The sequence below is a fragment of the Chenopodium quinoa genome, unplaced genomic scaffold, assembly GCF_001683475.1.
Source record: "Chenopodium quinoa cultivar QQ74 unplaced genomic scaffold, ASM168347v1, whole genome shotgun sequence".
Classification (NCBI taxonomy): Eukaryota; Viridiplantae; Streptophyta; class Magnoliopsida; order Caryophyllales; family Amaranthaceae; genus Chenopodium; species Chenopodium quinoa.
This window is the reverse complement of record NW_018744847.1, coordinates 16,360-39,616: the sequence shown is the minus strand read 5'-3', so window position 1 is coordinate 39,616 and position 23,257 is coordinate 16,360. Positions and strand designations below refer to the sequence as shown.

The following is a 23,257-nucleotide window of genomic DNA, read 5'->3' as shown; positions in this document are numbered from 1 at the left end:
ACCCCATAATGCTGACCAAATAACCTCTTTAACGTGACCGAGTAACCCCTACAATGTTAGGGTGGCTGGGTAGTGTTAGGATTTTTTATAAAATTGTTTTTGAACCAACCAACAAGCGACACGTGGCAGTGTAAACCCCACTTAACAGATTCATGGACGAAATTTGTTAAGTGGTGATAAAATCAAATTTTCGAAAAATTTAAATGTGTTCAAAATTAATTAATTAATTTTTTTTTTTGGTGTTAAAAACCATTTTCGGGTTTTTTCCTAGTGTTAAAATCTAAATTTTCCTAAAAAATAATTTCAGTTAGGCAAAAATAAGGTGAAGAGTATAGGGCTAACACTAACGAATTATCCCCCATGATGTGGCCACACAGTGTGGCCAGCCACGTATAAGAATTCGCATTTCTCATTAATCTAATACGTAAAAATAAGTAAAAATAATGTGAACTAAACATGGCATAAGATTTTGTATTGTATATTTGGTTATATGCATACATGTCCTCAAAGTTGCTTAAGAAGTTGGATTGCTTAAGGTGCTGCTCTACCCTTTGATCAAAGTTTAACTATCATGTCAAACATAATTTACTCCAATTTTAGTCATAATAAAGTACAAAATTGATCAGAAACTTGTGATGAATATCAAATAGCCCAGGTACATACAAGTTTATCAATCTTCAGGTATAGATGTTCTCCAAATCCTCTGATAATTCACTGAGTAAAAATCTTGGTCTATGCTGCTGGTACAGAATGATAACAGGAAGCACTACAAGGATATGGACACTCAATCAACTTTGTCACCTTTCGTTCAAAATACCAATCACCTACAGCTTCTGCAACAGTCTGCAAGATACACTTAGTATTATTACTAGTTGATCATCAAGGATAAATTCAGAAATCCCAACAAACGCGAATTAAGCATGCAAAATCATATACTAAGCAACATCGCTAATCCGGTTCACATTTTGGGCTAATCCGGATTTAAGGCTCAGTTCTTGGTGATATGATCCTGATTGGTATTCACATATATATGCCGTGACAATATAAAAAAGGGATTAGATAAATATAGTGGCGATGCTTCTGTATTAGTGAAACAATGTACTTACTAGTTACTATCTAGATTCATATGTAAGAAAAAACCATGAAGAAAAGACTGTTCAAGTACCTTGTTTTGGACTCTAGGGGAGTCGATGTCAAACCAAGTTTCCTGATATAAACTTTGGCCATGTGCAAAGCATGAATTTATGAACATTCCTCCCCTTGTTGAATGTGTATAGAAAGAGTACGTAACCTCAAGCATTTTCTGTCGAAAATCTGAAATACGGTCTCAGAAATTTTAGGTCCATTATTTGGCTGATTTTTTGCATATAATTTACAGGTTTAGCACTTTAAGTTATACCTTGTAGTGTCTGAATTTGACTGTCAGTGCAAAAAGTTACGTTTTTCTTGCAATTATTCCATTTTCCTTTCCGATCAGCTAAAGATGGTACCAAGATGTTGTGAAACTGCATATAATCAATCCCATAAAACCTTTTCGAAATATTAAGTTCAACCTAAGTTCAATGAGTTTATGAAAATGATACAGTTGTACAGAAGCTAAGAAATGTGAAAGTACCTGCCACGTATCGTATGCAGAGTTTAAGATGAACAACGGAGTCTTGATGTAACTCAGAAGATACTGTGGAAAGAACCACTGATAAAAAAAAAAAAAAAAACAATAAAAAAATAAATAAAAAAAAAATCGAGCCATATATCAGAACCTTTTAATAATGTGATCAAATTTCAAGCAATTTGCATAATTATATTTCAAGCAGTTTGCAATATCATACTTGCTTAGGATCGCTTTGAGAACTGGTGCACTCTTGATTCAAATTCTGTTCTACTCCTTGAAGAGAAACGACGTCATGGAATAAGGACCTAATTGTGTCATTGTGGGCTACATCTTTTCTGCAAGACAATTGACAATCATCTGAAATCAGAAAATAGATTATGGCAGGGGAAAAGAAGGCTAAAATATACAGGACATGAGTAAAAAGATGGACTCACATGTCTAAGAATAAACCAGCATCACTGATACATTTGACAGTAGCGTTTCCTGGAAGAGACCTGGAGAAGTTGTCGCAGTGTAGAAACACTGCTAAACCCCCTGCTGAGTCCCCAGAAAGCAAAGCCTGCAGAGTGTAGATCAGAGTACGCGTATATGTCATATAATGCCTACCATTTACACAACCAAGAAGATTTTTACAGTTAATCTTAGAATTTTATGATTTTATCTCAGCAATATACCTTCTCTGCATGTGCCAACCCTTGTGGAAGAAGATCAGAAATCATTGCCTGCCAAATTTTTTGCCCTCTAAAGTAAAGCGATTTGGTCTGTCCAACAATGTTAATAAACATGCACAAAATAGACAGAAAGAAAAGAAAATCAGTAACAGGAATTGTGAGATCTGAATAGAAATCAAGCTGAAATGCATTTAGTCGTTTACCCCATCTTCATACTTGGAATTGCCAGCTAAGGAAGCTCCATCACAGTATCTAAGCAAAACGCGGTTCCAATTGTAGAAGTCTGTTATCAACATTATTTGAAGCATATTTATATTACATTTACAATTGGAAAAACAAAAATGACATGTCTAAGATTAAATCACTTTCACGTCTTTGCTTTTAGTCACAAGTGATGAAAAGCTCATTCCTATGGGCCGAATCAGGATATGTTTTCACATAGAACATGTTCATTTTAGTAAATAAGCTTGCAAAACAAGTTCATTCCAAGAACCTGGCATATATATATGTACATTATGGGTAGAATTGGAGCATGATCATATTACACATGGTCGAATTGAAGAAGGATTTTCAACAAGCAACTTTGCAAGGAACCTTACATGGCTTGGATAGGGATTATTATTATAATATGATTACAATGCTTAAAAATTATCTTATGTGATTAGGGGAAAGGTAGGAGATCTCCACCCTCAAAGTGTCCCGGCCAATCCTTCAATCTCGGACTAGGCAAAGGCAACCATAGCTCATGGAAACTTACCATTAACAATGAGTATATTGTACATACTTATAATATATATAGTCCCATGGGACAGAAATTAATCAATAATGCATAGCATAAGCTTAGCATTCCTCATAAACCAAGCAAGCAAGCAAGCAATTAAGTTAAATAAAAATACAGAAATATTCACCTGGGTTGTGGGAATCTTTGTTGCTTAATATTCCAGGAAAGACCCTTCCCTTAGCCATGTAGTGTGAGGAACCGCGACGAGTTTTAGCCCTCTCCAAGCAAGATTTTACATCATTGCACCATCCACCACCCTACCAAAACATCAATGTATACATCATCATATAAATTTAAACAGTGACCAATCTCAATTGTCAAAGCTAGTAACACTATCAAATTTTTGCTTAATAAGTACCAATACTCTTACTAATTCCAATCTTCATTTCCGAATCCCCAAATAAAAGTCTAAAGTCTACCAAATTTTTTCACCATGATTGTTAATTATTCTCAATACGTAAGAAAAACACAAATTATTAATTCCTCTATCCCATAATAAAATTTCACTCATGCTCATGTATTTTTTTTTTTCTTTTTCTTTTTCATGTACTTGTTATTTGTGCCTCACGCATACTTCTTGTACATTTCTTCCTCTCATTTCTAAATTCCCGTGAAATTTGACAAATGGGAATATTATTCTGGGACAAATGGAATACAACAAATGTTTATGATTTTGTACCATTTTAGTACCTATAATATATAGTTATTCTTAGTAGACAAGCAAATCATATAAAAACCATTCAAATCATGATTTATTATCATTTTAGTATGATTCTGAATTTCTGATCCAATATTTGTTATCGATCTCAATGTGGAAGCAAATTATAATTATTCTCAATCAAGTAGCAACTCATCATTGTAAGGATTTCCACCTTAAAGTTTCTCGTATCAAATTTCAACTACTGTATAAACAAATTATTAAAATTTGTTCTAATTACTCTTTACTCTTAAATCTCTAACACATAATTAATTAATGGAAAATTGACAAAATTCACTATTTTAGACTTAAGAGTACCATTTTTTTATGAATTACCTCAATGTGCAAAAGCCAATTGTTTGTTCCAGAACCGAATCCTTTGCTGAAATGATATGCAGGTAAACTCCCATCCAAGCAATCTTCAACCAAATAATAAAAATTATTTCACAATTTTAGTCACAAAAAATAAAGTACTCACATAATTTTAAGCGTTATTAATGTAAATTAAAGACTTACATGCTCCAAGATCTTTGGCAGTAGTACTTTTTACCAGCGTAATGTCCACGAAAAGTTGAGAGGGTGATTGTGAGTAAGCACACCACTGCACGAATGTTAGCAGAACAACTACGACCACACTTAGCCTCAACACCACCATTTTTGTTACGTACAAAAACAAATCTCTTCGGAATTAAAATGTGTTATGAGGAGAAGGAAAGGACGGATTGAAAGGTTAAAGATGATTTATTAAATCAAATCAAGATCCGCTAGAGAGGAAAACTGGAATGAGTTTTAGTGTCTTAGTTCCGGGAAAATGAGATGGAAAGATAGGAGGGAAATCAGAAATACGGATACACTTTAATTCTAATTTAAATTTCTAGCCTAAGATTTGGATTAGAGTGTGAGAATGACTTGAGTAATCATCAATAACTATATACTAAGTACTAAATATATATATTCCCATCCATTATCCTATAGTCCCGCCCTCACTTAAGATAGCTAAATTAGACATGTTAGATTAGGTATTGTATGATAAATTGATAATAGGTGTTTTATACGTATTAAAATAATAATAATAATAATAATAATAATAAAAAGGCAAATATTATAAATATTAAAGATATACAAGAGATAGTTCAAATGGTTAGAGTTTTCTCCCGATTTCAAAAGATTTTAGTATCAATTCTCAATCTCGCCCTTTGGTCTCTAAACAACAAAAAAAAAAAAAAAAAAAAAAAAAAAAAACAAAATTTGCTTTAAGTTTGAAATTTTCTTATTTAGAAAGTAGTGCATTTATAAAGAAAATAGAGCAAGTATTTTACTCGGCCTAGCCCCTTTCCTCTGCTATCAACATGACCAATACCCGACGATCACCAGTTCACCACCCATTCTCTTTTTGACCACCGCGCAGCCCATCTATTTAACAAGAGGCAAAAAGAAAACAATGCAGCTTTAGCCATAACATTATAGGTTCTTAATGAAGAGGCATCATAAGATCAAAGCCCAAACACAATTATATATAGCATCAAATCCCAATCAAATGGTTAAACTTTTTAGCTAGTCCAAAATGCTAGTATCATTATACAATAGATTAGCAAGAGATTCAAATTAACAAACAAAATTTAGTAATTAGTTGTATACAAGACTTAAGAGCATGCTGAAATCAAGATCATAAATACTTACATAATTGCAAGTAAAAACAGAGAAATATATTGGAAAAAAAAAAAAAAAAATTCAAAATAAAGTGGAGAATGAATGGGTTTTTGGCAGTGAGTGGTGGAAGGTGGGGAATGGGGTGGGGATGGAGAAAAGCGAGATATGGTGGATAAGGATTTTTATTTTTTCAAAAGCTAATCATTATGTGACATGTGGCAGTAATTATCAATCAAAATATTGGAATCCAAAGGATTTTACTACATGCTTAGTAGGTGGAGATTGACTTTTACTCTCATTAATTATAGGATACTAAATTTATTACGAGCAAGAGGCTCTAATTTCTTCGCTAAGGGCATGTTCCGATTTAATGAAAACAACTAAACTAAATTAAATTGAATTGAATTAATTGAGAGTGAATAGACCTGATTGAGAGTTAATTGAACTGAATTAAATTGTTTACAAGAAAAGGAAATTACTAAACTGAACTTAATTTAAATGAATTGATTGGAGCTGAGCTGAGCTGAGCTAAATTGAAATGAACTAAAATTAGGCTGAACAGCCGTAAGTTTTTTTTTTAGTTTTTTTTCCTCACAATACCTCTAACATTATTTTCTATTTGACTGATAATATATATACTTATTAATAAGTTAAATTTATAATAATTAAATATTAATAATATTTATTAGGACAATTCTAATAAGTACCCACAAATACTATTGATTCTTATGTATAAATCATATACATTAATTAAAGTGAATTAAATTAATAGGACAAAAAGTCCAAACGTTTTCCAAGCTGTGGGAGGGGGTCGATGTGGATTTCTAAGCATCACCTCCTCCACTTTTTCTTGGATATGTATCAACGGTGTTGAAGGATACTCGAGAGACGACCTCAGTATCCTCTATATAGAGAGCTTGGAGCCAAGCTATCATAGTGTGTAGACGTCCCACTTGAATTATTCTCTGACTGACGAAACTTCTTGACTTAGTAGTCCATCAATCTCTCAGAAGCACACATGGCAGCAACGAGGGTGACAAATTTCTGCCTTAAAATCTCTAGATGCGCCCATTCTTTTAACCCATTCACAAAGTTGAACACACGATCTTTTTCATTTATGTCGGTGATGTCCAACATTATCGCCGAGTAATCCTTCACGAAGTCGCGAACAAATCTCTTTTGATGGCACTCTTGCAACTTCATCCGAGAAACAAAGCTTGTGTTGTCATGTAGAATTGTTCTCTGAGTTCCTCTTTGAACTCCGACCAATGTATCAATCTTTGTTCTTTCTGCTTCGATGTCTACATGCTTGGTGTACCACCAAATCTTAGCATATTCGAATAAGTACATGATGGCAGTATCCACCTTCTAATCGTCACTCGGGTGACATATTCAGAAATACTGCTCAATGTTGATCGAAGAGGAAGTTGCATTGTCAACTTCTTTGACATCTCTAGCGCCACTGTAGTCGAGAGGTTTGGGCGGTTTGATCATTACCGCTTTGCGTCTCTGCCCACTGACCACTGTGCGCATTTGGGTAGCACTTTTCTCAAGTGCTTCATAAGCTTATCCTTGAACAAAGTTCAATTGTTCACGAAGAGCATCTCTATCCTCCATAACTTTCACAATTTGCTCAGCTTGCTTGTTTACAATGGCTTGGAGCTAGAACCACTCATCTGCTATTTTCTCGAGCCAACCGAGTCTTTCTTATATAAATTCCATGTTTGGGTAGCCCTCCGTGGTGCCTTCACAGGTTCCTTACAACGAGCATTAGACCAGGGCTCTAATACCAAATGTCACGATCTAGGAATTTAGACCCCGAAATGTGTGGTACACTCTAGCCTTTTGGAGACAAGAACGCTAGCCTTGTGCGGAAGAGGGGCTTGTGTGCACAAAGCAACACAAGCGGGCAATTAAATATCAAGAGTAATCATGTCTATCTGGTTGACGGAGTGCGGGTGGTTAAGGCTTGTGACGGTCGATACTTCAAGCCGGGCACAAGCGGGTCCGAACTACAAGTTCGTAGTGCAACAAGTTGGTGTGGAGAGGAGCTATTATGCAAGTAAGACACAACATTTATAAATGTCTAACAACAGAACAAGTATAAAGTCAAGGCAACACTTGGTATAAGGCTTCTTGATTTCATTAAACATTTGCCCTCTAAAGTGCATTGTTTATATTTTATTGATCTTTCTGCTTATAGTTAGAAAGTTTATCTAGCAATACTGAAAAGGTTCAAGCCATTGGAGAAGGTGATGGAACGGAGATAATGTTGATCGGACTTAGGGTTAGATTAGAATCATGGAGGAGCTCTCTAAGTGGGCCGACACTGAGAAGGAGAGATAAAGAGGCGAAAGTTTTGAATACATGTAAGTTATGAACGGCTGGTTGAGAATGAGCTTAGATATATAAAAAAAATTAATATTTTAAAATAAAATAAAACGGTTAATTAAGGTGTTCGTCGTCACATTTAATTAAAAAAATAAAGAAATCAAATAGAATGGTTAACTAAAGAGGCGTACTATATGAGTCAACATACACAACGTCCCTCTAACATAGACGTGACATAGACATGCAGCGTGCTATTAGCGGTACCACCTTTTAAACTATGATACATTATTTATTTTCTAAAATAACATTGCAAAAGAGGTATTTGATGAAAATGTATCACAATAATACATTTTATCATATCCGAATGCATTCAAATGTCATCGTAGCTAAATAGTTAATAATTAATTGGCATACTACGAAGAACGATAGTTTCAACTGTAATGCCTGGACCAAAGGCAACAAGCACACCCCATTCACATCCTTCTCCAGTAGTTGATTTGCCCTCTTTCAATGACCTCTTACTCATCTCATCCATTACAAATATCACACTTGCACCCCACATATTCCCATACTCACTTAGTATGTGCCTACTAGTACTCAGCTTGCTCGTCTCGAGTTCAAGTTTGGCTTCCACCTTGTCCAATATTGCTGGTCCTCCAGGGTGAGCAACCCAAAAAATTGAATTCCAATTACTAATCCCAATATGATCAAACGATTCACTTAACAAAGTTTGGATGTTTTTAGCTATAATTTTGGGGACATCGGGACTTAAGTGAATGGTCATACCAATCTCACTAAGGCGAGCTTGAATACCATCTTCTGAATCTGGTAATGTAATCTGCCCGGCCGAAACAAGCTGAAAGAGGGGTCGCTCACTAGGCTCATCAGGATCAGTACCCACAATCATTGCCCCGGCGCCATCTCCAAATATGGCAAGTGACACTAGGTGGGTCTCGCTTGGGGCATGGAAACTAATGGCAGTACTCTCTGAGCAAATAACCAATACACGAGCGCCACGGTTGTTCTCAGCAATGTCCTTGGCTATACGAAGGGCTGTACCGCCTGCATGACAAGCACCTAGAGGCAGGATAAATCGCTTTACCGTTGGCTGGAGGCCGAGAAGCTTGGCTAGCCGAAAGTCGGCCCCAGGTAAATCGAAGTCCGAGTTAGTGCCAAAGATAAGATGGGTGATCATTGACTTGGGTTTTCCCCACTCTTTAATGGCCTTCTCAGCAGCCTCTTTCCCAAGTTTGGGAATCTCATTAGCACACAGAGCTTGACGAGTTCCAATGGAAGAAGCATTATTATCACCTAAATGAGGATTTTCTTTCAAGATTTCTTCATTCATGTAAAAGTGACGTTTCCTTATCATAGATTTATCGCCTGCATATGTAGCAATTTGCAATTTGAGATTAGGACAATGTGCGTTATTAACTTTTAAATAAGGCGGTATAGGGCTATGGGCCGTATGGGTATACAGAGTTTGATCCCTCTGTTTAATTTATAAGTGGTCTATTGGGAGTTTGGTACTATTTATTATTTCCTTATTTCTTTTTAATTAACACATTTTTTAATCAAGTTTACCAATATACAAATTCAATAATTAATATCTTTAATTACTGATAAGCAAAATTATAACTCTTTCGTCCCTATTTGATAATCACTTATTCCATTTTTGCTATCTCAAAATGTTAGTCACATTTGTTTTTTTTCAAGTACCATTAATATTACTTTTTTACCAAAATTCTTTTCAATTTGCAAAAATATTTGTGCAAATTTAAGTTTTCCACTTAAATTTTGTTTTTCCATGTACTTTAATTACTTTTTCTATCTACTTTTTTGCATACTCAATGTAAATTTACCTTTTTAATGTATTTTTGCTACTTCTTATTAATTTTTATTAACTCCCGTAAAAATTGCCCAAAAGTGACTATTAAATAGGGAAGGAAGGAGTAAAAATTAATGTTGATATTTTGAAAATATACATTGTAACGAATCTAACAAGATTCCACTTGACCATATTTTTCTTCACATACAAATCACAAAATTATGTCAAAGGGAGGTAATAGTCTTGTGGGTACAATTAATTAATTCTTGGAATCGTCTCAATAAGTATATGAATTATACATAAGATTTTAATTTATTTTTTTTTTGCGAAAAACTACTTTATATACATCAAATTTTGTGAAAAACTACCTTATAAAAAAAATGTTGTAATAAACCACCTTATAAAAACTTAATGTTGTAATTTGCTACCATGTGCTTAATTTAACAATGAAAGAGAAACGAAATTAGGGGTTAGGAAGGGGCTATGGAGAAATTAGGTGAAAAAAAAAAGATTAAAAATGGGTAATTATACGTCTCTTATTCAATGCAATAATTCGGCAAAAGATAGCTTTTTACAACATTTATTGTTTTATAAGGTAGTTTCTTACAACATTTATTATTTGTAAGGTACTTTTTATACACCCGTTAATAAAAAGGGTACTTTCTTACACATTTTTTTTAACTAGGTAGCTTTTCACAAAAATTGACTTGTATATGGTAGTTCTTACAAAATGGAAAAAATATAGTCTTGTCTCTTGTGGGTACAATAATTGTTGGATCGTCTCAATAAGTATATTATTATTATTCAGTTGTTACTCCCTCCATTTCACTTTGTTAGTCCTGGAACTGGTTGTAATTTTTCTAGATTTTGAAACCAAACAACATTGCAAACCGCGCATACAAATCACTTTTATAAACTTCTTTCTTAGAGAAATAAATTGACTCTCTCAACTTAGCTCCACATGCTTGGAAAATGGTTTCAAATAGAGTAAAAACAAAATTGAGAATAGGGATGAGATTAGCGAGATTTTTCCCACATGACAATATTTTCCTAACGTTATAAATCATTAACACAATCAACATGAGGGTGGGTGAATAGTGTAAATTTTAAATGTTACCTTTGAAAAAGAATAAAAGATCAAAATAATAATAAGAGTAAGCACTTAATTAACAATAACTAAAGAAAGAGGGTATACATATGCGCTTGAACTTGGCCTTAAGATCAGTCAAATGATCGCTGTTTGTGGTACGGAAATGGTAATCTGGATAATCAGATTGACACATTACGTTTGGAGGGTTAGCAGTGCCAATGGCGAGGATTGTGGCAGGGTTCATTGATGCGGATGCCATTTTTAGCTGGAACTGGAATAGGGTTAGTTTAGTTGATTATGAAACAACTTTGTTGAGGAATGTGTTTTACCTAAGCTTAATTGGTTTGTATATCCTCACTGAATGGTACGGTTTATATAGCCTAAAAGATTTGGTTTGATTCCTTCTAAGGTTTTCATGTTATTAATGTCATTTCTTGAACCGTACGCTAATTCGAAATTATTAATTGGCAAATTTTCCATCATTTAATTAATTGCCAAATTTTCCATCATTTAATTAATTGGCAAATTTATACTCGTATAAGGTTTCACAACTACCTTGAACAAAATCATACGGTTGGGGATAAATCTGTGATTATAATTATTAACTAGTTTTTGGCTCGGGCGATGCCCCGGTCATTGTTTGTAACTAAAAAATTATAATAATATAAAGTGCAATATATTGGCGGTTTTATTTTTTAAAAAATATTAATTGTTATTTTTGCTAATTTAGTATACATTAAAATTCATTATTCAATATGTAGCAACCTAATAAATTTTATGATTAGTATTAGATAATTTCATTTGTCGTAATAATTCCTTCAAATAAGTAAACATATATGTATTTTTTAAAAAACAAAGTAAACCTCTAAAATTACTATGCATTTTTTAGTTACATATTTTAAATACATATAACCTATATAAATTGTGAATGAGTAATTGAGAGAAACGAATTTAATTTTGTAATCATATTGTTGTTAAAATATACACATATAAGTTGACAATTAAAATTTTAGAATTTATGAACGTGAATAAGTCATTTAAATGCAACTTTATTACGAAATATCATAAGATGTGTCAATGGTGTGCCACATGATTTGTCAAGTCATAATGACACATGGCGAGATTGGCAACACATGGCAAAATTATAATTCTTACCTTTGAGTTTTATTATATATATATATATATATATATATATATATATATATATATATATATATATATATATATATTTTGATATTACTATTACTATTATTAATATTACTCATATTATTATTGATCGTGGTTAAAAGTAGGTCGTTGGGACTACTAACCCTAACCAAATTAGAAATTTATAATACCTAAACCTACACTAAACTAGTTAGTGTCAAATAAAGGGTCGAACCCAAAAGGACTAAGTGTATCAATTTGTGCTAACTAGACTAGTAGGAAAGCTTGTGAGATAGAGAGAGGTTCAACTAAACACAACTAAGAACAAATAACTAAAGTAGGGAAAGTGGAATCCAATTACATCAATACATTCAATAACATCATACAATTAGATGAAAATGACCTTGATTAGGAACAATCAACACATTTAACTCACTCTCACACAATTAAGCATGTTAATTATCCTACTAAACTAATTCACTCTCGTGCAACTAGCCTAGCAAAGGTATGGAAGAAATCAGGGCTCTCAACCAACTCACTCTCGTACAATCGATTGAAAGCACAATTAAGAACATAGAATCAATTAGCTAAGCTAGAAAAATTCTAATCCATAAAAGCATCATCCATACACAATAATCAAGAAACAATTCCATACTAATCACAATCAATCATTCAATTTATTAACATAACCTTCATCCATTTCCCTAGAACAAAATCTAAGCTAACATAATGAAGAAAGACATGGAAAACAAGGTAAAATAAGAATAAAAACAAGACTACACAAATAAACTAATTAATCTACTCAAATCAATAAACAAAAAGAAAAAAACTAAGAATTAAGAAAGAAATAAAGATGAGAGAAAGTTAGAAAATGCTCGTTGAATAGATGAGAAGAAGTTCCACAAAGTTTCTTCTTCAACCTCTCAAAAACTCCATGGAAATCCAAGCTTTCTCTCTCTACACTACTCCTAAACTAACCCTAAGAGAAAGAAATAAAGGCTAAACTAAAACTAATCTATCTAAAATAAAATTTTCATTGACAAGTTAGTGAGAAAATAACCCCAAAGGAGTATTTATAATACAAGTAAACATGGGCACGGGCCGTGCCGGCACGCGGGCGGCACGGGCCCGGCACGGCGGCCCACTTGTGGGCCGTGGGCCGTGCCGTGAACAAAATTGTGGGATTTGCACGGGTACGGCACGTGGCACGCCGGGCGGCACGGTGGCCGGCACGTGGGCCGGCATGCTGGCACGACCCGGCGGCACGGCACGTGGCACGGCCGGGCACGGCACGGCACGGCACGGCCCGTGCCATATCGTTGGAAAACTAGCCGTTTATGGCCGTTTTTTAACAGCTATAAACGGCTAGTTTTCCACCCCTTTTCCCACCCAAATTCCCTATAAATACCTCATATTTTCCTCCAAAATTTTCACAATTCATCAACTCATCTCTTCTCTCTTATTTTCTAATTTTCTTACTCCCAAATTCTCAATTCTCAAATTCCTACAAATCCTACAATCTTGCTCTCTTTTGTGAAAAAAAAAATTCCTACTCTCTTATAAATTTTACATTTTTACTATTATTACCTTTATTAGTCTACTACCAAAAAAAAAATTGTTATATTTACATTCGGGAAATTATAAATTCTGGAAATTATAAGTTCGGGAAATTATTAATTTGGGAAAGCATTGAAGCGTCATTGTAAGATCTAACTCAACTTTATTTTAATTTGTTATTGTTAGTTGTTAATCTTGTTGTTGTTATTATTATTATTATTATTATTATTATTATTATTATTATTATTATTATTATTATTATTATTGTATTCTTGGAAGTTGGAACTACTTAATTATATAAAAACTACTTTCTATTTTAATTGTGGGTTATTTGGATTGTTGAAATCTGTCTAAGGCGGGACTTGGGCTCTGGACAACGTCGCTCCTAACCTCTCCTACCTGGGATCTCATTGATCCAAGTAATCTACTATTATTATAATTATTTTTAAAAATTTAATTTATATAAAAACTACTTACTAATTCTTATTGTTATTGTTATTATTATTGTTGTGAATTGTTATTATTATTGTTGTGAATTGTTATTATTATTGTTATTGTTACTTCGTTATTGTTATTGTTATTTGTATTATTATTATTATTGTTATTGTTACTTTTATTGTTATTATTATTGTTATTGTTATTTGTATTATTATTATTATTGTTATTGTTACTTTTATTGTTATTATTATTAATTAATCATGGCATCAAACCCGAACGCTTCCTCCTCCTCTAGAAAAGCCAAGTCAAAACGTAGGGAATCACCAAATCCAAACACTTCAATGCCTATGCCCCCCCCCCCTAACATGCCCTTTCCCTCCCCTAACATGCCCTTTCCAAACACTTCCACCCCTTTCTTTCATCCCCAAATCACGGGAGGGCAAGAACAAATGGATGATATGGCTCCTTGGACCCAATTTCAACAAAGCCAATTTCAACAACATGAATTTCCTTTTCCTCTTCCTTCCCAAGGTAGCCAAACACAATCCTGCGGGTTGAGTGAACCATCCACCCAAATGCCCAACACCCAAAATCCTAACATATTAGAGTGGTGCACCGAAGAGGATTTTGCTCAAACCAAAAGAAAGAGTGAAGTTTGGTCACATTATCAATTAAGTAAAAATGGACAAAAAGCCAAGTGTCGGACTTGTGGTAAAATTTTCTCGGCCGATACCAAGGGAGGGACGGGACACCTTAATAGACATACAAAAAAATGTGGTGGACCATCTAGTGATCCAACCCAACCCAAAATTTCTCAATTCCATCCACAAGGCTTCATTTACAATTACGAGAGAGATAGGGATGAACTTGGGAGAATGATTGTACATGCAGAACAACCTTTTCTTTTCGCCGAAAATGATGCCTTCAACAACTATGTTAACCGAGCACTACAACCAAAACACAAAAAAATCTCCTGAAAAACCGTTCGATCTGCTGCCATGAAGAGTTATCTAGAGTACAAATTGAAATTAGTAAATGAATTAGCTAATCTTCTTAGTAGAGTTTCTTTAACCGCCGATGCATGGGATGGTGGTTACGGACTCCACTATTTATGTGTTACTTGTCATTGGTTAGATAATGAGTGGATGTTACAAAAACGCATCATTCATTTCAAAATGCTTGAATACCCTCATACCGGTCTTAACATTTCACATCATTTAATGGAAGCCATTGATGCATATATTCTTAGGGATAAAATCATGTCAATGACTTTTGATAATGCAACTTCTATGACATATAGTGCGAATTTGGTCAAAAACCAATTGACCGATGTTATATTAGATGGAAATGCACTTCATGTTAGATGCATTTGTCATGTTCTTAACTTGTGTGTGAAGGATGGAACACAAGCAATTGGTCCATTTTATCACAAAATAAGGAATGTTATTTGATAAGTCCTATTTTGCACATGTTTTAGGTGGGTATCTAAGCTCATTTTATTACAAAATTAGAGATCTTTGGTGCATATTTGCATTATTTGCTTAAGTTGTGCTCTACTACTCTTCGTTTGTGTGTTTTGATGAATTTCAGGTGATTTATATGCAAATGGAGTATGGTTGGCTAATATTGAGTATAATAATCATGGAGTATGAAAACATATTGCTTAAGAATATCAAATCATGTGTTCGAGACGAACTTGAGTGAAAATGAAGCAAAACGTTGATGAAATACTTGACAAATATGACACCTGTTCACTATTATGCTCATAACTTTTGATATACAAATGATAATGGAGTGATTCAAATTGCATTGGAAAGTAGACTTGAAGACCTTTCCAACGATATATTACACGCCTCAAACAGAGCTCCGGATATGAAGTTATGACTGATTTAAGATGAGTTAAATACAAACTATTTGCTGCAGCCTCTACGTGCCCGATCGGGCATGGTCCGCCCGGTTGGACCGGGCACATAGGAGTTAGATGATTTTTGGTATTTTCGAAGGTAGAAAGCAATTTATGAAGACCGCCCCACGCGCCCGATCGGGCAAGGTCCGCCCGGTTGGACCGGGCACGTGGTGGAAGAAGTGCTACGAAGGAAAGCAACTCCGTACTCTCACCGCCCGATCGGGAGGTGCTTGCCCGGTTGGACCGGGCACAGTTATGCGACACTCCGTATTATTATTTTCTTATTTTTAGGTCATTAAGGGTATAAATACCCCTTGTAATCTTCATTAGAAAGAAGTTTTAAGTTTTCCATTATTCCTCTTTCTCTCTCTAGAGTTCTAGTTTATTACTTTGAAGCAATTTTAATTCTTTCCATTAGATTTGAGCATTGTTTTTCAACAATTTAATTCCTTTCAATTGAAGAATCCTTGGTATTCACTTCTACTTCATTCTCTTTCAATTATAATTGCTTTTCAATTATGTTTTCCATATTCATGATTGTTATTGTTTCTTTCAATATGTGTGAGTAGATTTTCTATTCCAAGATCTAGGGTAGCCCAATTATGATTGATGTATAAAGTAGATCTTTAAATTCCCCAATAATAATCCCAATTGACATGCTTAATTGATTGTGTTTATGCCAATACTAGATTAGGAATAATTAGTATTGTTATCATCCCTTTGTTCTTATTGCAACGGAAGTTGGGTATTAACGGGATTAGGTTATTCCAATTAAGGGTTTGAAGATCATCACGGAAGTAGATGATTGAATAATTAGGAATCTAGGCATGGTGTTTAATGTCCCTTATTCGCTTGATTCCACGGAAGTAGGCTTGATAGTTAATTTGGGAAGCCATTGATAACTTGGAAGAGACCTTTGGTATTATTATTAGGGATTGCTTTTCTTCTTGTCAATTGATTTATATATTGGGGGTAGATTTATTAGTTTATCAATCATAATCGTGGTAATGCTTGATCTTGGATGCTTTAGTTTATTGATTAATATTTCCTCTAGTTAATTGTGTTATTTAATATATTAGTTGATTATTATCATCCATTATTGATTGGTGACGTGCTTAGTGATTAATTGAGTCTGATTAATTGAATGAACCATAGTCTCTTGGGATTCGATCCTTACTTGCCCTACTACACAGTTAGAAGGAATAGTTAGGTTATTTTTGTTAGGTACGCGATAAGCCTATCAAATTTTGGCGCCGTTGCCGGGGACTAACGGTTTTCATCTAATTATTTGTGATTCGTTTTTGCTAAGATTTTGGTTTGTTGCTTTGGCTATTATTAACTTCTTTTTCTCTTATGAGTTGATGATATACATGCCTTGGAGATGGATGATTTATTGTCACGTCTTGCATCTGGCCATTGTTCTTGTTATTATCTTTATCATGAAAACCCTGATTGCCCTTATAGTGAGTATTTTGTTCGAGCTCCGGATGATTTTAGAATCTTTCCATTCATATATGATTATTCTAAAAAACGGTTTGTTCTAAATGAAATTTATTGGAGGATTCATGATGAATATTATCATAATTTGTATAATACGTCGGAGGAAGAATCATTTGTTGAAAAACCGATGGTTAAAGAGTCATTGGTTATAGAATCAGTGGTTGAGGTATCATTGGTTCCAATAGAAGAAGAATCATTAGTTGTAGAACCATTGGTTGAAAAGTCATTGGTTGTAGAACCAATGGTTGAAAATTCTTTTTCTTTTGCTAATGAACTTATTCGTGAGCGTAAAATAATAGAGACGTTATTGGGTGATGATAAAGAACAAGACTACCTCCATGTTCGTTCTATTAATTCTAAATTTTTAGCGGAGGAAGCAGAAGGTTGTGGTGTATCTTCATCTTTTTCTTTTGATTTTTCTTTTTACCTTGAGTTATCTTTGTGTGCTCCTAATCTTTTCTATGTAAGGATTACTGTGCTTGCAATTGAGCCCTATATAGTGCTTAATGAAATGTTTGCAGGAGCGTATGATAAGTTACTCAAGGCGTTAAATTCTTCTGATGGAAGGAGAATGGTCAAGCTTAAGACCTTGATAAACTAGCGCTTTGCGGGAGGCAACCCGTATTTCATTATTTTTATTTTAGTCTTTTCTAATTTTTGTGTGTTTTCATTTTTCTTTGATTCTTAGAGAGGTAAGGAGAGTACATCTTATGCTTGTGGGAGTTCTCTTGGTGCAGATTTTGATCTAAAAGGCTGATTTAAAAGGAGAAGAATTCGCTGGACTGCGTTCGAGTTCGATCAGGAAGAGCTCGCCCGATCGGGCGCGCGTATGGATCAGCAAAACTGCTCAATTTCGACAGGCCATAACTTTCTGGTTAATTATCGGATTTTTTTTATGTGACCTATCGTTGGAAAGATCTTTAAGTATACTTTCCAATGCAATTAGAATCACTGCATTATATTTTATACATCAAAAGTTATGATCAAAACAGTGCACATGACTCAATTTTATTCTTTTTCCCACTAACACTTTGTTTCGTTTTTGCTCAATTTTGTTCCAAAGAGATGCATTGCAATCCTCGAGGCTTTGGTGACATTATTTTGGGTGATGATGAAGATGAGGTTTGACTACAAGTTTCCCTTTAAGACAATGAGGACATTGTCTGATTTAGCTTGGGGGGAAGTTCTTGTGTACACAAGGTACATCTTTCACTCTCTCTTTCTACTTTAGTGTGTTTTCACTAGCAGTAAGGTTTAATGCTTTCTTCTGGAAAAAGAAATGAAAAATAAAAGAATCATGATAATGAACGGCCAACGGCCATTGAACTACTTCCCTGTGCCCCTATCCTTTATGCCAAAAGGTTTTGATTTATTTTCGATTGAAAGACTTGCATAGTGGACTAAAAGATCATGATTTGACCTTGAATTTGTTGATCCCTAGTAGGAGTCAAGGTTATTTAACTATGTATGATTCAGGAGCTTGACTGTGTTAACCGTGAGGCTTGAGCCTTATATATTCATTCTTGTGTGTGTTTAGTTCCTGGTGTAGCATTGATCTTAGTTTTGACTTTAGACTCTTAGTAGTGTGTCGTAATGCATTGCACGTGCACATTGAAATGACGAAGGCCATGTTCATTAGGTAGCCTCCAGACAAAATTAGAACATCAGTTCCCTTCTTGCTTACCCATGTTGTAGCTTGACTATATTTTTCATTAACTCCACAAAAATTACCCCTTGGCCCCAATTTGATTACTTTTCCCAAGTCTAGCTTGGGGGAGCTATTTTATGCGGTATTTTTGCGTGATTCTGTTTCAAGTTGCAATTGATGCGAAAATATTGAAAAGAAAAGGAAGAAGAAGAGAAAAAGTGAGAAAAGGAGGTTTGATTGAATTACTTGAAAAAAAAAAAGTAACATTTCTTGAAAAAGAAAGAGAGAAATAAAGAAAAGAAAGAAAAATATTTGGAAAAAGTTTCAAATGAAAAATTGTTGGATTGAAATAAAAAAAATAAAAAGATAAAAAAAAAAAATAAAGAAATGAAGCAAACAAGTAAAAGAAGGTTGAAGAGTTGAGAATGTAGGTGGATGAGATGATGGTTGTGTTTTCATTGTAATTGGGTTTGTGTTTCATTGATCGAAGTTGATGAATCGAGGTGTGACTCATCGCATTTGATAGTTCCCCCCGGTTAGACTATTATAGCTCTCATTCCCCAAATTATTGTCCTACCCATTCTTATTCCCGACCTACGTTACAAGCTTCACAAAGTCCTTCCGATCTTCGTGCATGGCATTGCGTTCATGTGAATTGAGTCTTTTGTCAAAATGCTGGAGTATATGTTGCATTTCAAGTCGACATTGACTAGGTTGAGCGTTATTATAACCCTCTAAACACGCGAGTGTTGTGAGATGGGGGGATTGCATTGTTGGTGGGGATGGTGAGAGATCGAGCTCATTTTTAGCTCGCCACATAAAAAGTGTGTTGAGTGACCACCGATGTGAGATACTCTAGTCTTCGATTCTTGAATTATAAATGGTTGGTCTCATTTGACGATTAATTAGGTGGATCGACGGTTTGAGTAATTTGATTGGTTGATTAGGATGCATGCTCGTTTGATTTCGATTTTGAATCCTTGTTTGATTTTGCATTATGGGGTGAAGCATGTTGTTTGGTTGTTGATTGTTGTTGATTATTGTTAATTGTCTTGCTTGAGGACAAGCAAGAGTTTAGCTTGGGGGAATTTGATAAGTCCTATTTTGCACATGTTTTAGGTGGGTATCTAAGCTCATTTTATTACAAAATTAGAGATCTTTGGTGCATATTTGCATTATTTGCTTAAGTTGTGCTCTACTACTCTTCGTTTGTGTGTTTTGATGAATTTCAGGTGATTTATATGCAAATGGAGTATGGTTGGCTAATATTGAGTATAATAATCATGGAGTATGAAAACATATTGCTTAAGAATATCAAATCATGTGTTCGAGACGAACTTGAGTGAAAATGAAGCAAAACGTTGATGAAATACTTGACAAATATGACACCTGTTCACTATTATGCTCATAACTTTTGATATACAAATGATAATGGAGTGATTCAAATTGCATTGGAAAGTAGACTTGAAGACCTTTCCAACGATATATTACACGCCTCAAACAGAGCTCCGGATATGAAGTTATGACTGATTTAAGATGAGTTAAATACAAACTATTTGCTGCAGCCTCTACGTGCCCGATCGGGCATGGTCCGCCCGGTTGGACCGGGCACATAGGAGTTAGATGATTTTTGGTATTTTCGAAGGTAGAAAGCAATTTATGAAGACCGCCCCACGCGCCCGATCGGGCAAGGTCCGCCCGGTTGGACCGGGCACGTGGTGGAAGAAGTGCTACGAAGGAAAGCAACTCCGTACTCTCACCGCCCGATCGGGAGGTGCTTGCCCGGTTGGACCGGGCACAGTTATGCGACACTCCGTATTATTATTTTCTTATTTTTAGGTCATTAAGGGTATAAATACCCCTTGTAATCTTCATTAGAAAGAAGTTTTAAGTTTTCCATTATTCCTCTTTCTCTCTCTAGAGTTCTAGTTTATTACTTTGAAGCAATTTTAATTCTTTCCATTAGATTTGAGCATTGTTTTTCAACAATTTAATTCCTTTCAATTGAAGAATCCTTGGTATTCACTTCTACTTCATTCTCTTTCAATTATAATTGCTTTTCAATTATGTTTTCCATATTCATGATTGTTATTGTTTCTTTCAATATGTGTGAGTAGATTTTCTATTCCAAGATCTAGGGTAGCCCAATTATGATTGATGTATAAAGTAGATCTTTAAATTCCCCAATAATAATCCCAATTGACATGCTTAATTGATTGTGTTTATGCCAATACTAGATTAGGAATAATTAGTATTGTTATCATCCCTTTGTTCTTATTGCAACGGAAGTTGGGTATTAACGGGATTAGGTTATTCCAATTAAGGGTTTGAAGATCATCACGGAAGTAGATGATTGAATAATTAGGAATCTAGGCATGGTGTTTAATGTCCCTTATTCGCTTGATTCCACGGAAGTAGGCTTGATAGTTAATTTGGGAAGCCATTGATAACTTGGAAGAGACCTTTGGTATTATTATTAGGGATTGCTTTTCTTCTTGTCAATTGATTTATATATTGGGGGTAGATTTATTAGTTTATCAATCATAATCGTGGTAATGCTTGATCTTGGATGCTTTAGTTTATTGATTAATATTTCCTCTAGTTAATTGTGTTATTTAATATATTAGTTGATTATTATCATCCATTATTGATTGGTGACGTGCTTAGTGATTAATTGAGTCTGATTAATTGAATGAACCATAGTCTCTTGGGATTCGATCCTTACTTGCCCTACTACACAGTTAGAAGGAATAGTTAGGTTATTTTTGTTAGGTACGCGATAAGCCTATCATTATTATGTCTATTAATAGCTCTAACATGAGATATCAAGAATGGAAAGGTTTTTGCTGGCAACAACGGATAAAAACCATAAAAATAGCACCGGATTGTCCAACTAGGTGGAACTCCACCTATGAAATGTTGAGTCGGGCAATCGAGTACAAGGTTCATTTAACACTTTTTTATAATATGAAATTTCCACAAAATGCTTTACTAGAAGATGATTGGGTTAATTGTGAAAAATATATGCAGTTTTTACAATTACTATATGGTATGACACATTGTTTTTCTTCTGTATATAATCCTTGTTCTCATTCTTTTCTTAGTAATGCATGTTTACTTGCACAACTTTTTGCGGAACACCGATCTCAACATGTTTATCGTGGATATCTTCCATCCATGGAGGAAAAATGGCATAAATATTACACCGATATTCCTATGATTTATATTTTTGCTTCTGTTTTAGATCCTAGGCAAAAAATATGATGGCACCTTTTTATTAATTGATATTTATTATAGTAACATGAATTTTGAAGATGATGTTGAAGCTTTTAAAACTAAGGTGACAAATGATTTTTTTTCTTTATACTCCACCTATGAAAGTAAATATGGAACCGTGTCTCGATTTGCCCCTTCTCAAACATCAAAAAATGTAAGTAAACGGGCCAAAGGTTTATTTGCACAAGCTGCTAACATGATGTCCAAGTTTTCAGGTACGGAATCATCATCAAGTAAGAGAACACAAAGCGATGTTTCGGAGTTGCAAATGTACTTAAGTTACAACTTCATGAAAGGCATGGACGATGAAGAGAAGTTTGTCCTCGACATCCTCGATTGGTGGAAATCACAAACCGTGAAACATCCAATTTTGTCGGCAATGGCTCGTGATATTTTTGCAATCCAAGTCTCCTCCGTTGCCTCCGAAAGAGATTTTAGTGCGTTGGAACGAGTTTTAGACGATAGAAGAACAAGACTAAAACCCGAAACACTTGAAATGTGTGTTTGCTTCAAGGATTGGTTGGATGCCGAAACTCGTTCTCAAGATCGTACTTATGCACAAAACGACAACGATGAAGGAACGTCGACTTCTTTTAGTTCTCATACTTCTCAATCAACTCAATTGGCGGATGAACTTGAACCTCTAGAAGACGAAGATGAAGACGAAGACGAAGATGAAGACGAAGACGACCAATAATAATTACATGATTACATATTTACATTATACACTATTGTATTCTTTTTGTATTATCGAACTTCGTATTCCGTATATAAATGAAGTTATTCAATATTCATACACTATTGTACGATTTTTAATTATCATTACTTATTTTGTATTATTGAATTATCGTACATTCGTACCGGCTACCGTCATATAATAAAATAAGTTATTCTTCAATTTTTTGTGTTTTCGGATTATCGCACTCGTATTTTTTTTTATTATATGCATTGTTGTTTTTTGCTAAATTAATAAAATTGTTTTTATTTGTTTAAATAAACTTAAACATAATTATTAATTAGATAAATAATTTATATAACCTAAATTAAAATAAAGTTGTTCAAAAAATGAAAACAAAATATATTAACATTAACATTTAACATAAACATAAATTAATCACATATATTA

The 23,257-nt window shown here is 34.3% G+C and overlaps 3 protein-coding genes across 3 annotated transcripts; 1 reads left to right on the top strand and 2 right to left on the bottom strand.

Moving 5' to 3' along the window:
• Positions 1–446: 446 nt before the first annotated feature.
• On the bottom strand, positions 447–5,550 carry LOC110704578 (pectin acetylesterase 9-like). The gene is made up of 12 exons (XM_021882386.1): positions 5,442–5,550; positions 4,278–5,174; positions 4,098–4,180; positions 3,192–3,321; positions 2,487–2,566; positions 2,287–2,373; positions 2,047–2,171; positions 1,830–1,947; positions 1,616–1,693; positions 1,400–1,505; positions 1,166–1,314; positions 447–843 (listed from the first exon to the last, which is right to left on the bottom strand). Exons 2-12 carry the CDS (start codon positions 4,414–4,416, stop codon positions 733–735), a joined length of 1,206 nt encoding a protein of 401 aa, XP_021738078.1. The 5' UTR covers positions 4,417–5,174; positions 5,442–5,550; the 3' UTR covers positions 447–732.
• Positions 5,551–7,754: 2,204 nt separating this feature from the next.
• On the bottom strand, positions 7,755–10,994 carry LOC110704577 (chalcone synthase 3-like). The gene is made up of 2 exons (XM_021882385.1): positions 10,766–10,994; positions 7,755–9,125 (listed from the first exon to the last, which is right to left on the bottom strand). The coding sequence occupies exons 1-2, from the start codon at positions 10,917–10,919 to the stop codon at positions 8,137–8,139; spliced, it is 1,143 nt and encodes a 380-aa protein (XP_021738077.1). The 5' UTR covers positions 10,920–10,994; the 3' UTR covers positions 7,755–8,136.
• Positions 10,995–16,941: 5,947 nt separating this feature from the next.
• On the top strand, positions 16,942–18,310 carry LOC110704575. Its single transcript, XM_021882383.1, has 2 exons — positions 16,942–18,081; positions 18,271–18,310. Exon 1 carries the CDS (start codon positions 17,089–17,091, stop codon positions 17,806–17,808), a length of 720 nt encoding a protein of 239 aa, XP_021738075.1. The 5' UTR covers positions 16,942–17,088; the 3' UTR covers positions 17,809–18,081; positions 18,271–18,310.
• Positions 18,311–23,257: the final 4,947 nt, after the last annotated feature.

Excerpts from the sequence above, each read along its gene's own strand:
- LOC110704578 (XM_021882386.1), bottom strand. The coding sequence starts at position 4,416 with ATGGTGGTGTTGAGGCTAAGTGTGGTCGTAGTTGTTCTGCTAACATTC. Across the intron at positions 3,322-4,097 it reads ATTGGCTTTTGCACATTGAG|GGTGGTGGATGGTGCAATGA; the intron begins GTAATTCATAAA and ends ATGTTTTGGTAG. Across the intron at positions 1,506-1,615 it reads CTGCATACGATACGTGGCAG|TTTCACAACATCTTGGTACC; the intron begins GTACTTTCACAT and ends GATTATATGCAG.
- LOC110704577 (XM_021882385.1), bottom strand. The coding sequence starts at position 10,919 with ATGGCATCCGCATCAATGAACCCTGCCACAATCCTCGCCATTGGCACT. Across the intron at positions 9,126-10,765 it reads GGCCAAGTTCAAGCGCATAT|GCGATAAATCTATGATAAGG; the intron begins GTATACCCTCTT and ends CTACATATGCAG.
- LOC110704575 (XM_021882383.1), top strand. The coding sequence starts at position 17,089 with ATGGATGATTTATTGTCACGTCTTGCATCTGGCCATTGTTCTTGTTAT.